This window comes from Hipposideros armiger, unplaced genomic scaffold (assembly GCF_001890085.2).
Source record: "Hipposideros armiger isolate ML-2016 unplaced genomic scaffold, ASM189008v1 scaffold_374, whole genome shotgun sequence".
NCBI lineage: Eukaryota > Metazoa > Chordata > Mammalia > Chiroptera > Hipposideridae > Hipposideros > Hipposideros armiger.
Window position 1 is genome coordinate 611,360 of NW_017731724.1, and position 16,271 is coordinate 627,630.

At 46.4% G+C, this 16,271-nt stretch overlaps 1 protein-coding gene across 1 annotated transcript in view; it reads right to left on the reverse strand.

Annotated features, from left to right (window-relative positions):
* The window catches only part of SEMA5A (semaphorin 5A), a 449,566-nt gene that overhangs the window by 6,894 nt on the left and 426,401 nt on the right, over positions 1–16,271 (reverse strand). The window contains exons 15-19 of the mRNA XM_019662395.1: positions 14,268–14,608; positions 10,858–11,076; positions 4,483–4,653; positions 2,772–2,927; positions 1,357–1,404 (exon numbers count right to left, since the gene is read on the reverse strand). Coding sequence (XP_019517940.1) covers positions 1,357–1,404; positions 2,772–2,927; positions 4,483–4,653; positions 10,858–11,076; positions 14,268–14,608 — 935 coding nt within the window. The remainder of the gene's footprint in view (positions 1–1,356; positions 1,405–2,771; positions 2,928–4,482; positions 4,654–10,857; positions 11,077–14,267; positions 14,609–16,271) is intronic.

The following is a 16,271-nucleotide window of genomic DNA, read 5'->3' on the forward strand; positions in this document are numbered from 1 at the left end:
TATAAATATAAATGTTGAAATCAAATCTGATATTGTTTTACCTTTTATTTGGTGTGTGGAAGGTGTGCGGAAGAGGGGGTAGTCTTATACGGCGAGTCTATAACAAACTCTGTATTTTGAGTGGAAATGTTAGGGGGTCGTCTTATACGCCCAGTCGTCTTATACGCCGGCAAATACGGTAGTTGTTTTGCAGCTGGATCTCCAGTTAGCGACGGCCAGTCTGGGAACTCACTGAGCTGACCCCGGTCAGGCACCACACGCTGCCCTTCCTGGGGATATGACTGGTGGTTCCTGAGGGGCTGGGAGTCCCCACTGTAAGCTCAGTGCCCCTCACAAACTGGCACAGAGCGAGTGCTCAGCAAAGGTCACTGAGTGAATAAGTCATGAGATGGCTGACGAAACAGAAAGAATTAACAGACAGCGAACTCTCACTCCGTGTAGTTAATAACAGTAAGTGTATTCATAAAACATGCCTTGGAGCTCCAGGTTCCATCTGAACGTAAGTAGAGACCAAAGCCTCTGAGACCAACCTGGCTGAGTTGCCTGGGACTCGCCGGGGTGGATGGATTATGGGAGGGATGGTTATTTACACGTCATCAGCCTATGAGGACACACATCTGACGATGACTGCTTGTGTGGATTTTGGCTCCAATTACCAAAGGTGGATTAGGGCTGAGCTTGGATCCATGAACAGTGAGCCCCTCTTGTCCAGACAAGGTAGACACAGACAGGGAAGTCCAAATTTATCATAGACTTGAACCAGAAAACATTGATTTTTGTCATTCAGGGTTGCAGGAAATTTGAAAAATTCCTCTAGAGATGTAGGTATCACTTTATGCCCCCTTACAATTTTGTCACTCCTGCAGTCAGGAGCTTTGAGGCTGGCTGCCATGAATTTGCATTATAACTCTAAACAAAATTCTTGAATACGGCTTTATTCATGGGAATCTAATTATAGATTTAGCATCTATATAATATCAAGCTATCCAGGTCACTGGTTCATAAAGCTCAGCATTCACCAGAATCACCTGACAGGCTTGTGAAACCAGAGTGCTGGGCCCACTCAAAGGGGTTCTGAATCTGCAGATCAAGGCGCAGCCAGAGAATCTGCATTTCTGTCACATCCCAGCCGATGCAGAGGCTGCTGCTCTGGGGACCCCACTTGAAACCACTGACCCAGATGTTGAACATCGACTCGGCGTTTATGCTCCCGAAGTGTAAAGTGTTTGGGTTCTAGGAGATCCTCCTGTCTCTTTTTTCTTGGCCAACAGCACACACATCATATGAAGCACAGGAAGAGGGATGATTGGAAAATATCAGAAATAATTTAGAAAGTAGTTAAAAGGCAGAACTTACCTCCACACCTTTTCTCTTCCACGCTACTGGATCTCGCCACAGATACTTCTGGAAAAACAAAAATGCAATCACAACGCATAGAGGATGTTGAGTAGAAAGATCACATCAATGATTCATTTACAAAATGTCTAATGGCTTTGAGTTTTATGTGAGTCAAAGTTTCAAAAGCCTGATGTTTTCACAAAAATTGTATTTGTTTCTTTGTTTTAACCAACCTGACATGTATTTGGTCAAGGTCACCTTGATTTGAAAAGGGTCAGATTCATTATCACAGAAAGCAAATGCCATGGTCCCTTGGGCTGACACTAGGAAACTGACTTCAAAATAAGGCCAGAGAATGTGCTGACTTTCTGATACAATACGTCCACCAGCCCTGGAGGCCCACAGTGTTTGCCTGCAGTGGGCCTGTCTCAGGTCCTTTGTTTCATCGAAGCCCTTGTTGTCACATTCCCTGCAGAGGGGACCAATGCACCACAGCTCAAAGAAATGGCCAGAACAAATAAAGTCCCTGTTCAGAGCCCATTCCTGCTTTGCCTTGCCACAGTGAAACCCGGGAGTAAGACCCCAGTGGGAGGTGAGATCCACCTACATGTTTTAACCCCCAAGGATAAAACACCATTTCAGGAGGCCAGAAATGCTCTTCTCCCTGATACTGATGTTTCATTAGAGACTAAGAATTAAAAATGTCTATGATTCAAAAGGGGCACAACAACAATAAATGCTGCAGATTTATACCCTATGCGACTGGAAGGCCCCGCAGGGCTAAAGCTAACACTTGCCTCTAAAATATTATCTTTTCCATAAATGGAGGAAGACAAGTTATTGTCTATTGTGACTTTGGTCCATCACAGTCCTAAGCCAGAGTGGGCAGATGGCAAATGATGTGTCAGTATGTACACCAGGCTGATGGTGAGCATGTGACATGTGACCAGCTATCACTGATAACTACACATCAATTTCACTGGAAAAGCCAATGACAAGAGGGCCAGCCATCTCTTCTCCAAGATGACAAGAATGATGAGTTTCCATTTTACCAAATATAGTCAAGAAAACAGCCCTTTTCCCGTGTAAACATACATACAGCGCTGCCAAAGCATTTAACTTATTAATTAAAATAACCAAATAAGCCACTTTAATTTTTTTTTTTTGAGCAAAACCTTCTGCAGGCGTTCTAGTCAGCAAATTGTAGAAGACATTGTGCTTAAGAAAATTTTAAAACTCATGGCCTAAAGTCAAGCCCAAATCCACAGTCATCTATAAATCTACACGTGAATCATCTTGAAATCACTGAGTTGCTAGAATCATGCTTCGCCAAATGGGACCTAAAGAACAGGTAAAACTCCCACCTATGAGTCATTTCCCCTCTGCACGTGGGAGGTGGTTTTGTTCACACTGATAAGCACCTCTGGCCTTACCTGGGATGAAGTTGGAGTCAAAGCTACACGGCCGGCTCTCGGTGGTGTTCCCAGAACACTGGCTGCCCACGGGGAAGAGAAGGATGCACTGGCGCGCGCGGACCTGGGCTCCAGTCACATCACACTGAGACCAGTCTGACCACTCCGACCAGCTTTCTGCAGTGACCAGGAGAGGGGAGACGCAGCATCAAGACCCACTGAGCAATCAACCTTGAAGCACTGTCAATTACATGCATTACTTTAACTCTCCATATTAGCTTTGTGGGGCTTCTATAATAAATACGAGGTGCTCGTGTCTTCTGACCAGTTCCATGAATAATACACACACGAGCATGAATAAAAGAACTCGTGTATTTTGACCAGGCATAACGCTTAAAATACATTTGCTAAAACCCACATTATTTTAATGCTGTACAGTAACTGAATTGGACACTGAGTAGCGAATCCATGACAGCCAGTTGTGCACAGCCCACGAGTGGTGGGGGGACAGAAATCTGCCATACAGACACCGTTTCCACCCGAGTAACACTCCTCCGTGACGATCAGCCTGCCAGCGCTTTCCTGGAAATCTCCCACAGGCCTCATTGCTCAGGCGACAGAGACCATGTGCGTTCCTGGGAGAACCCCAGCTGCTGAATGGGGGCTTCAAGCTACTGCCAGTACTTCCTCTTCCATTATACAAGCAATTCTGCAGAGTCGATATGCCCAAGTCAGGCTGTGCTTGAGGCAGAATTCATCTTAACCCATGTTTGCTGGCACAGAAGCATATGAGATAACACCCAGGTCTAGGGCCAAAGGTGAGCTATGGAAGCTCACGTCACCCCGTGTGGAGGATTCACTAGGATTTGTGAAATTCCCCCAGGCCTACACATGTGTGAGCGAGAGAATGACGCTCGCATTTTGAGCAGATTAAAAAAAACAACCACAAAAAATGAACTCTTGATACGATTTATGAAATATTAATCAACATAAAAGCATATTTTCCTATGCAGTTTGCATCTTTCCCTCTTTTTAAATGTAAGCATCATCTTTGCAGTTAAGCGGAAATTTGGAAATCAAAACTGGTGCCTTGATCCATGTAAAAGGTACATTCTCCCTTAGAAATGTGTCAAGTGCCAGTTTTTGTGAGAATGGCTGTGAGAATCTGCTTTCTGGGCACTTTCCAATATACATGGACCCTTCCAGAAAGATCTGCCGGAACAAGCGAAAAAAGCAAGTCTGGGTGTTTCAATGTCGAAGTTAGACTCAGAAGAGAGTCTCATTTTCATTCCAACGGTCCCCACACGTCAGGCAAGAAGCGAATTCTTGGCTGGGCGCTGCTGCAGCTCCTTCCCTGAGCGCCTGCGCCAGCCGGCCTCAAGCCCGGACCTGCACCCACGGCCCCCCGCACCCACGGCCCCCCACATCCACGGCCCCCACACCCACGGCCCCCACACCCAGTCCTGTTAGCAGCTTCATGAGGCCTCTCCCTGCACCCCCGTCACCAGGTTAACTGTTTTGCAAAGGCTTTGTTATAAGTGGGGAGCACCATTTTATTGCAGGACAACGTGTTATGACGTCACTTCAAGGGTGATAGTGTGGGGCTGATGCGTCTGTCCCCTCTTTCAGTACCTGTGATGTGGTATCATCAATTTCACCATTTCTACACCGAGGAAACAGGCGCGTTTGTCCCCACATAACCCCACAGCGAGGCCGGGCGGCCTGGGCTTACCGGGGCAGGGCTGCGTGTTGCAGAGTGCCTCCTCTGTGTGCAGCCCCAGGCAGATGTCACCTCCGTAGGCGGGGGCGGGGTTTGTGCAGGAGCGGGTCCTCATGTAGTGTCCACCGCCACAGGTCGCCGAGCACTTTGACCAGGGGGACCAGCAAGACCACATGCCATCCACTGCAAGAGACACAAAGTCCATCGGATGAGGCCACAGATAGAACCTGCCAGGCGGGAACACGTTATGCTCTGCCGGCCACTCACAGTGGGTCTTTGGGGTCCTCCTCCTGGCGAGGGCCCCTGTCCTGCTGCCTCCTCCCTACATGGTTTCAGTCCCTCTGATTCATTCCCTGGAGAAGTATCGCTAAACATAACATGTAAGCGTGAGGATGGCAGGGCTGCAATGTAACAAAATCGCGTCCCCGGGAATGACCGCGAACCACGCTGTGCCGTGACTGATGTAATTAACCTCTTGCTTTTGCTAACTGCACAACCGAGCTGGCCAGAGGAGACGTACAACCAAGGACAGAATGTCCCAGTCACGGCCTTTCTTACTAATTGGATTCCGATCTGCTCCAGGACTGTGGGATACAGCAAAGCTCACAGGCCCTGTGGGGAAGGACTGTGAAGGACACTCAGATGCGGGCACCGGACAGCCACACTAAGTGCACACCAGGCAGGGCCAACGGCGTGTGTCTGGGATGGACTGAGCAGAGGACTTGCTACCTGCACCAGACTGCAGGCTGGATACAGAGGTGACTTCTGTCACTGGGACATTGGGCAGAGCTGGCCCCTGCACTAACTGTTGCCGCACCTGCTGGTAACCTCCTGTTTTCTCCAGGCTGGGCTCCTGATACCTGTGGAAAGGCCACCTGAACGCTGGAGTCAGCTGACCCACCTGGACCCAGGTGCAACCTCCTGCATGAGCTGACATTGCTAAAGCTGACACCTCACGCCTACTTCGGTCTGACATCATCAGATAGGATCTGGTCCTGGCTGGCCCTCCCTCCTGCCAGCCAGCTCTGCCCCATTTTGCTGAGTCCCAGACTAAAGCTGGACTTTGTCAAGATGTCTCTAGACTCTAATTAGTGAGCAGAAAAAACAAAACACAAACAAAACAAAACAAAAGAAACGATCAAAAGCACAGCTAACTACATAAAAAAAGCTGAAGAGGTACCCACTGATGTTATATGTAGATAGTATCATGTTTTATTTCCTCTGCATCTCACAGAAAATAAAACAGAAGCAACCAGGAAAGGGAATGCCAAAATTGTTAACGACCCAAGGCTGTTTTGTCTAGAATGACCTATTTTGTATTTAAATACACCCATTGTGATTTAATAAATCTTTACGGAGTAATAGTTTTTCCTAGAAATAGGTATAGATTAAAAAATAGCATTTTAGAGAAAAATGAATAGGAACATCATGTTTATGATGGTATTTTAATTCACAAAATGTAAAAACAAAACAAAAAAAAACATTTGAACACAATTTTAAAATGAGTTTGTAACGTAGCTGGGAATTTTGTGAATTCAGAACTTGCAGAATTCAACATTTTCCCCAAGAGGCAATGAGTATGTCAGGAAGTAAGAGGGAATGAAACAGATATCTGACACTGACTGTAATACCAGAAAAAGGAGGCAGGTATGGGTTTGCCCAGAACTTTAAAATTTTCAAAAATCCTTTGCCATATCTGTTCTCGCTGGGGGAATTCTTGTTGGCAGTTTTGCTCTGTCTGTAACCCAAGTAGAAGTTTGGTCTCACAGGTCTCACTTGAGTGCATACTTGCACAGGCCCACACTGAGGCACAGGTAAGTCACAGCGCCTTGGAATGGCAGGTGTCACAGAGCTCGGGTGTCTGAACGCACACGAGGCAGTCCAGCGCTCAGAAAGGTCTAACATTTCATCCAGATTGATGCTGGAGTCGGACATAGAACCAACTGTGTCATCTGAAGACCCCTGGCTTTTCTCTTGCATGATGAACCTGCATTTCAATGACCAGCTGGTCCATGAAAAGGTGCCCAACATCACTAATCAGCAGGGAAACGCAAATCAAAACCACAGTGAGATGGCACCACACACTGTCAGAATGGCTATCATCACAAAAACAATAGATAGCAGTGTTGGCAAGGATGTGGAGAAATTGGGACCCTTGTGCCCTGTTGGTGGAAATGTAAAACGGCACAGCTGCTGTGAGTAACAATATGGTGGTTCCTCAAAAAAGTTCAAAATAGAACTACCGTATGTTCCAGCAGTCACACTCCTGGGTATTTATCCAAAAGTACGGAGATCAGGGTCTCGGAAAGATATCTGTGCCCCCACGTCCAGTGCATTATACACAGTAGTCAAGATATGGAAACATAAATATCAACTGACAGATGAATGGGTAAAGGAAATGAGGTATATATTGTACATTCCACAGAATATGCCATTAAAATGGAGGGAGCTCGGGGAGGGGAAATAGGGGTTGCTGTTCAATGAGTGTGAAGTCTGAGTCACGCCAGATGAATGAGCCTGCAACCCTGTGCTGGAGCTAACAATGCTGTATTGTGCACTAATACACACCTTCAGTCGGTCCCTCTGTTAGACCCCTTCTCATTCACACTTACTGCTTTCATAGTAAAGACAACACCAACTGTCTTATACAAATTTGAATACTGGTAAAAAGAACTACCTTTGTTGGCCAAGGTGTGAAATCCTTAGTTCTGAATTAAACATGGATTGACTAAAAGGAGTGAAGGCCAACGCCAAACTATTTCTCAATGTTGGAGGTAAATTGTGTAGGTGAAGAAACTAGTTGGAACAACCCATAGATGATGAAAAGGGGTCACTGCAAGACGGGCTCGCCTTTCACACTGTATTATAGTTTAGCATACACATTAGAACTGGACATCAAATCCTTCACTGATTCATTTAAAATTGTATTTTACATACACCTTTGATTTTCTCAGATTTGTTTGAAACTTCATCATAATGAGGGAGCTTGTTTTTTTTCATAAAATACAGTGCCCATCTGTACGTGTGTGCTATGGACCCAACCAAGCCATGGAAGAGTAAATTCTCAGGAGGAGAGTGTCTGAAATGAGGTAAAAATAGCCCTATAACTGGACCTCCTTGTGGCTGAGCAGCTCGGCATCCAGAGCCCTGAGGAATCCTCACCCGTCCTTGCTGAGTTACACACTGTCACGTGTTAGGAATTTTCCAGGAGGTGGGACAGAGGAAGGACATTTGCCCAACTCAGTCTTGCAAACCCATCTACTCCCAAGTGGAAAGTGATGGGGGCTACTCCGAATGTTTTCACAACCCTCTATGGAATTTTGGCTTTCAGAAAGAAAATGAGGACAGAGCTATTTTAAGGCATTAAGGTTATATATACACATGATACTGCTTGACCATCAAATCAACAAAAATAAACCCAGCCCAAGGTCATGTTAACGGGTGTCTGTGAGACGGGCACTGGGCCTGCTCTCCAGGGCAGGGCAGCACCCCAGCATCGGGAGGAGTCCGCACGTTCTGCTCACGGCAACCAGGACTCGTGTCTGGAGCCTGGGGGGGCGAGAGTACAAGGAGGGGTCCTGACATTCCCATGTCGCCCCCCCTGCTCGGTTTACAGCACGGGCTTTAATCTAACGGTGTCGCCTCTCGGGCTCCCTCCCAGCCCCGGGGAAGGAGCCCTCGCTCTCAGTGCTGGACTGTGGGAACCAGCCGGCGGTGTGACCTTTCCCAGCCCCTCGGAATCGCTTGGCTGGGAACGCCGGGTGTTCAGAGTGAAGGGTCTCCTGAGGCTGGAGAAATGCAGGCAGAGCAGCCTCGGAGAAGGGGCAGCTGCAGGAGCAGGGATGCTATTGGGAGGTTCAGCTATTGGGTCGTCGGAAAAGTCATGATGCATTTTTGCAATGAAAAACATAGAAAAAATACATCATGATTTTTCTGACAACCCAATAAAAAGCAGGGAACTGTGTATTTTCAGTTTAATGTACACATATTTGCTAATCCACCCACACTCCATCATCCATCTACTCATTTATCCATCACCCACCCATCCATCCATCATCCATGCACCCATCCATCCATCCATCCATCCACTCATCCATTCATCTACCATCCACCCATCCATTCATTTATCATCCATCCATCCATCACCCACGCATCAACCCATCATCCATCTAGCCATCCATGATTTATCCATCCATCACCCACCCAGGCATGCATGCATGCATTCATCCATCCATCCATCCAACGTCCACCCATCATCCATCCATCCATCATCCACCTATCCATCTACCCATCCATCACCCACCCAGGCATCCACCCATTGACCCATTCATCATCCATTGATCTATTCATTCATCATTTTTCCATCATCCATCCATCCATCCATCCATCCATCCATCCATCCATCCATCCATCCATCCATCCAACAAATGTTCACTGAGCACTGCTACAAGCCAGTTGCTTGTTCAAAGAACTCAGAAAGTTGCTTATGCCTCCTGGAAAAGATGTTACATTTCCATGTTGCTGTGCCTTTAAAAACACTGTACCTGGTGTTTGGAATGACCCCCCACTCCCCATCTCTGCTTCTCTATGTGGCCAACTCTTATCTGTTAATCAAGACTCGGCTCAGGGGCAGCCTGCTCGGTGTAGCTGCCATGATTCCGGCTCAGTGGGTCCTTGGCTGATGTAACCACTGCATCTTGTCACCAGCCCCATAGCTGGTGACCATACTGGGTTGGCATTATTCACAGGACGCCTCCTCACCGAACTCTAGGCTCCTTCTAACCTGGACCATATCACTGCATCTTTCTTTACCCTGAGGACAGTGCCCAGTGGACTATCCAAAAGTGTTTGCTCATCAGTTGAGTGAAGGAAGGAAGATCAATAACCAGCTGCTTGTTTTGCAGTCGGTTCAACTAACAATCCCTGGCAGGTGTTTCTAGTGTGTGCCAGGCCCATGCTGGGAGCTGAGGGCACTGCAGCGAGGGAGTGAGGCCGTCCCAGCGTCCCCGCCCTCCGGGAGCTTTCACTCTGACCCAAGGCGAAGGCAGCGCACACAGCTGTAGGCAGCACTGGGGATGGATGGAGGCATCGGGTAAAAGGTCCTGACTGTGGGAAGGTCAGATAGAAGTGACAAAGGTGACAGGGCTGCACCCAGGGCTGTGGCAGGAGGAATGCAGAGAAGACAGAGCCTTGGGGTTGTGGCAGCAGACGAGGCCTTGGGTGGGGGCTCTTTTAGCTCATTTTATTAAAACTGTGCTTGTTTGGGAAGTCCGTAGAATCAAAAGCCAGGTGTCAGGAGGAAGACCCAGACAATACAGCTTCTGTGGGCCTCCAGGAGAGGAGTGTGTGTTTAGAGGACTGCGCTGGGGAGCGGGTGAACCCCTGCTGACTGAGGGTACAAGGGACTGGCTTGGCAAGCCCCTGGTGGGTCACCCTTGATAATGGTCACCCTGCAGGGGTAGTCTGGTGAATAAAGGCCGTTTCTGCAGGGCTGGGCCCATCGGAGCCTGGGAGGGGCCAGCCTCCACTTGTCCGGACAGGACACCTCTCTGCAGACCACGGCGGCAGGGCTGACTTCTCCATCAAGCACCGTGCCTAGGGCCCACAATCCTCGGAGCGGCTCACGAGAACGTTTCAGCTTATTTTAAATCAGAAGAAATAAATGAATATAATCCAGCCTAGGTTTTATTTGTTTTTAAATCAATGCAGTTGGAATGTATTATCTGTGATTTATGTATCTGTATGCATATGTCTGGTATGTATACACAGGCATACCTCTCTTTATTGGGCTTGGCAGAGGTTGTGTTTTCTTATAATTGAAGGTAAGACTCTCCACCAGCAAAAACATTACAACTTGGTGAAGGCTCAGATGATGGTGAGCCTTTTACAGAAATGAAGTCTTTTTAAATGAAGGCATGTACATTGTTTTTTTAGACATAATGTTATTACTCACTGAATAGCCTATGGTATAATGTAAACATAACTTTTATATGCACTGGGAAACCCGAAAATGCATGTGACCTGGTTTATTGCATTGCTGGCTTTATAGCAGTGGCCTGAAACTGAACGTCAGCATCTCAAAGGTATGCAATAGTTTTCCTTTTCACCCCTCACAAGGTGACAGCCCCCCTCCCCCCATAGTAATAATAAAAACAAAATAAAGATTATACAGGAAGAAAAAAAAGGTATGAATGTGTGTGTGTGTGTAGATAGATAGAAAGATAGATAGATAGATAGATAGATAGATAGATAGATAGATATAGATAGATAGATATAGATATCTCATCTCAAACATAAGGCCGTGGAAGAGGGCTGAGTCTCCCTAGATCAGAAAGTCTCCCAAAGCCCTGATTGTTCAGATTTTACCGAACTCCCCAATCCACTCACCTGGGCAGGGCAAAATGTTGCATTCCTGGTACTCCAGGGACGGGCCCAGGCAGGGCATGCCCCCGTACTTGGGCTCAGGGTTGTTGCAAACCCGCTTTCGGTTCCGGATGCCCCTGCTGCAGTCGCGGCTGCACTGTGACCACGACGTCCAGGCTGACCACGCCCCATTGACGGTGTGGGCGGAGTATCTCCCCGCGCGCAGGAAGTCACCAGTAAGACCTGCCAAAGCAAAGGCTAATGTGTGAATCTGTTCGGTGTCCAGGTCCCTGGAGTCCAATCAAACTTTCATTCTGTATCAGCTGCCTGCTTTCTTCCTATAACTACACCCTCAAATTCAGTTGAACACTTTTTACCCTTCAAAAGCCAAACAACAACAAAAAAACCCAAAAACAAATTGCAGTAGAGTGGGAACCTCCTGTGCCTCGGGCTTGTCCCTACACTTACTAGGAAATCAGGGTGCAGGTCAGCACTCAGCTTGAGAGTGAGGAGGCGTCCTCACACAGGCCAGAGGTCTTACGTTTGTAGTTCATTTTTCTGAGACTTTTTACAAAGAAAACACAACTTTCTCACTTCCCTTGGGAATTCTACAGCAACCTGCCCTTGGACACGGTGAGGTAGGTGAGCGCTCGCCACTGGGGACGAGGTCTGGAAAACGGAAGGGTGATTCAGACATTTTCTAAACCTCTCCCTTCACCCGTTCACCGTTGCAAAGGGAAGTAAGGCTGGTGACAGACGTGGAGTAAATGCTTCCGAATCACAGGCCGTGGAGACACATGTCTGCCCCAGAACCAAGCAAGGGGGCTGAGCCCACGGCCCGGAACCGAGCACAGTCTTGAGTGGCCTTGCCATGTGGCACGCGCTCCCATGAAGCTCACATCGCACTTACCAGCAAGATGTGCTTCCCCAGGGACAAGTGCAGATGTAGGAGGAGCAGAAGTCGGGGTGGTGGGTGTTGGGGGAGGCGAGTTGTCTCCGTAGAAACAGACTCTGAGTACTGACTGTGTGTCAGGTCTGCCCCCAGCACTTTGCACTTGTCATTTAATTAGCCACAGTCAAAACTCCTGTTCGTTTTAGGGAAAATGCCTACCCACTTATTATATTAAAAAGTGCTAAGTAATTTTCTCAAATGTAGGCAGTGTGACACAGATTTTAACAAAAAAAGTCTCAAGGGAGGCACAAAAAGTTCTGGGGAAGTGTGACAAAGCCAATGTGCCAACAACTGTCCTGCCCACTGTGAAGCAACTTTGTGGCTTTTCTTAGAAACTGGCCCAGACATCTAGGCAGGATGCTCTTCCGAGAAAATGGACCAGGAATATCATTCTGTGACAAACCACTACTTTGGGGTTCATCCATTAAGAACAACTATGCAGTTACGCCTCATTTTGTGTGGTCAGGGTCAAACAAGTCCAATTTTATATTTTCACGATATCGGTACGGAAAACGTATGGATGGTCATTAGAATGTGAAACCATTAAGACACAAAAAAGATGGAATCTTTTTACAGCCATGTCCATGATATACTTTTGGAGGAAATATAGAGTATCTTTTATAAGTATACATTCAAATTTTCCTTAGTTTACATTAATAACATTTAAAACAAATATTAGCGTTGGTTTTGTATGTATCTGAGAGCGGAAGGAATTAAAAACATCTATGTTCAGAAAAGACAATAAAGTTAATGTATAGAGAAACTGTTACTCATTTTCTACTTTGATGTTATAAGAAATGAGATAGTTCACAGCCAGCTCTAAAATAAGGAAATAAGTGAATGAATTGAAGACAGGGTTGTCAGACTTAGCAAATAACATACAGGCAGACCAGTTAAATTTGAATTACAAACTAATAACAAATCCTAATTTAGGATAAGTAACTCCCAAATATTGGATGGGACTATTTATCCTAAAAAGGAATCATGGGGCAGATTTATACTACAAAAATTCTGAAAATGATCTGAAATTCGTGTTTAATGGGGCATTCTGTTTTTATCTCACAACCTAACTTGAGATTACAAGGTCAACCCTTGTGGAATGCAGGTCTGTAAAAGAGATCTTCAGTTATCTATCTCTGGTATTCCATCCTATATCTTTTCTTCTCATGATGGCAGAATTTTATAGAATTAATAAGACTGAGTCTCATTTTGCCTGATATTCTAAGTAGGTGGTGTTTGTTTTATATAAATCATAGACTTATTCATATAAAATTTGGCCACTAAAACAGACCTTTTTTTTTCTCCCAAGAAACAATGAACAAGCTTGTAAGTTGCTGAACAACAGTGCGCAGGATTTGAGGTAAGGAGAGAGTCAATGTCTTTAACTGCGTAGACAGTTAATGTCATCGAAAACAACATGACCAGGAGTGGCTCTCGATGGGGACTGTTGGTCCTCCAAGCATCTAGGCTGGCAGTGCTAAGCTGCCTGGCTGTTTAGCAGCTCCCAGAAGGAGGTATGGAGACCTGTGACGTGTGCAGCTGGTGGCCCTCACTCAGAGCCACTCCCTGGGACAGCATCCCTCAGGCAATGCAGGAGGAGATTAATCATACCTCCATGAATTTATGCCACCATGACAGTCCAACATGGCGCCTCATCACATTGGGAGAAAAAGGTAGAACCACAAAGGCAGAGCTGCTGAGAAATGTTGGAGGTGGTCTGGTGAAGATCTTACTGTCACTGTTCTCATCAAACCACGCTCTGAGGGCCCAAGTGCGAGCACGCGTTTTCTTCGTACAACTGGTCAGATTTTGTTAAATTAGATGAGAATGATAGAGGAGATGAAAAAGGAGGCACAGATGAAGGTCTTTGGGGTGGCCAGGCAGAGGGTAGCTCTTCTGACGCACCCTAGAACTTTCCCCGCACTGTTAATATGGCGTTAAAGGGATCTAGATAATTACAAGGGGCAAAGCAATTTCATAGGCTATTAAAGGATGCTCAAATGCTGTACTTTGTAACATAAAGAAACTTTTAAATATAAACAGAGATGCACTTCTGTTGTCTTCGTACAGTTTGAGATGAATCAAGGAAGAGCTTATTGCTATTTATATTTTAGTGCCAGAACTGTGGAAGGTCGCTGACCCTTCTGCAATGTATTTTCTGATACTAAATAAATCTCCCGCAAACTCACGTGGACCTATTATAACTACAGTGTTATTTTGAGGGTTGAAGTCACAGGACCACCTCAATATCTGAGTATTACTGAATTTTTATAGTAAGAGTCTTTCTCATCAATGGGCTATGAAGCCAGTTCTACTCTAGACGGATCATTGTTCTGAAGATCGCTGGACTCTAAGTCCCCAGAAGGAAAAACAACCCCCCCCCCACCCTCCCCACCCCCCCCACCCCCGTCTATGAATTTGCAGAGAAGATCATCTACCTTGTCTACGGCAGTGGGCCGGTCCCAGTGGCGTCCCTACTCACCATCCGTGGAACAGCTGCTGGTGCCATCGCTAGAACAGTACCGCATCTCGATTCTTTGTCTCCCCACTTCCAGCAAATTCGGGTCCGGCAGGCGGGCTTTGCACGTGTATCGGAACCGCTGCTCGTAGTGGCCGCCGTTGTCGGAGATGTTGACGGGCGTCCAGGGCGTCCAGGGCGTGGTCTTCTTCAGCTCCGGGCACGGGCTGGTGTTACACGGCTGGTACTCCTGGGAGACAAAAGGCGGGGCGTGCCCGTCATAAGGCGTAAGTAGAGGCAGGGGCTTCCTCCTATTGCGAAAGACAGTCCCCTCTAAAAGTCCAGGTCCTGAGACACCAGTTGCTCTACAAGGTTGAAAACACATTTTTGTTAAATTAGGCATTTACGAGAATGGTCCATGTTCAAGTCAAATCTGAAAGGATCTTGATCAATTCGGCTGCGTCAACAATGACAATGAGGCAATAAACCTAACTGCATGTGAAAAAAAATTGTGATCCCATCAAAACCTCCTCCCTTTCACTTATGTAACCAAAAGTGCCAATTACCCTGATGTTAAATTTAGCTGTCTTCTGTAGAAGATTGAAGTTAAAATGATGCTACCATCACTTGTTTTTTTGGACCATATTATGTTCAGGTTGAGATCAATGAATGTTTTAAGCTCTGGAATCGCAGATTCAAAGCGTTACACTGGTAGGTATCTAAATGATAACACAACATGTAACTTTTAGTCGATAAAAAGTTTTCACAAGGTTTTCCTGGTTACTGTCTCAGTGACATTTGTCAGTTTCTGCTCCCCTCCCTCACTACCAGGTATCTCTTATAAGGACAGGCAGGAGGGTCCCAGGAGCTGAGCAGAGAGATCTGAAGGTCTGGCAGAAGCGGAACAGTGTGTTGGAGGGGCGGCAAAGTGGAATTTAAGGCTACAATTATGAAGATCTTCCTGAAGCACTAAAATATGTATTTGGCAAAAATTTTAAACACTATGTCCCCCAAAGCTGGGCCAAACATAAGGGGTGCTGGGTTTGACCTTGGAGACAGTTCTACATGATGATTCTATCATTTGAGAACAAAGGATGTTTCATTAGAGAGAAAGCCCACCACACATAACACACTCAATTATGGCCATACTTTTAAAATGATTTTTTATCAATGTTAAACATAAATGTAAAACAAGAGTTAATTGGCTCTCTATGCTTTATTGTGAAAAAGAGAACTTGTTTATCCTTCCCCCAGTAATTTTATTTTATTATTATTTTTTAAAGATTTTTATTGGGGAATTGGGGGATGGGAACAGCACTGGGGAATTGGGGGAAAGGGAACAGACAAGTTGCTGTTGTTTTGTTCTTTAGTCTAGTTGTGGAGGACGTCGCTTCACTGGCCCAAGTTGGCACTATCATTGCTCTCTTCCCGGGCGCGGCAGATCAGTCGCCGGCTTCTGCACGGCCACTCACGGTGGCTGCTGGCTACACATGGTAGCCCATGGCAACCCACTGCAGCAGGGGCTGCAGCCTATGCCCTCGCAGGTGACTCTCGGCAGCCCAGCTCCAGGTTGAGCTGTTGTTCAGCATCTTAGCTGTGGAGGGCAGTATCACTGGCCCTCATATGTGGGATCTGAACCAGGGCCCTCTGGCATCCCAAGCCAGCTTTTAACCAACATGCCACTCAGCTGCCCCCACCCCCAACAATTTTAGTTGAATATTTTGATCTTTATTCCCTAGAGCTAACAGCTAGAATCTTCCGTTAGGCATTGTCCACTAACTGTGCACTGTGGAAAAAAAGGACTTAGCTCTCAACTCCCCACCCTGTGTCTACAGCACTGATGCAGGCTTCCCATCTGCCGTCATCATAACAGAGTTAAACTGTACTTTGGTTAGGTCAAAATCCAGCGTTTGCGCTGCGCACTAGGTGAACACTATCAGGCCTGAGTGGTGTGTAAACTATGATTGGTTTGTTTCTTGGCTTGTTCCCTTCCAATCCCGGTCTAGGTCCCTCCTAGTTTGTTTTTTT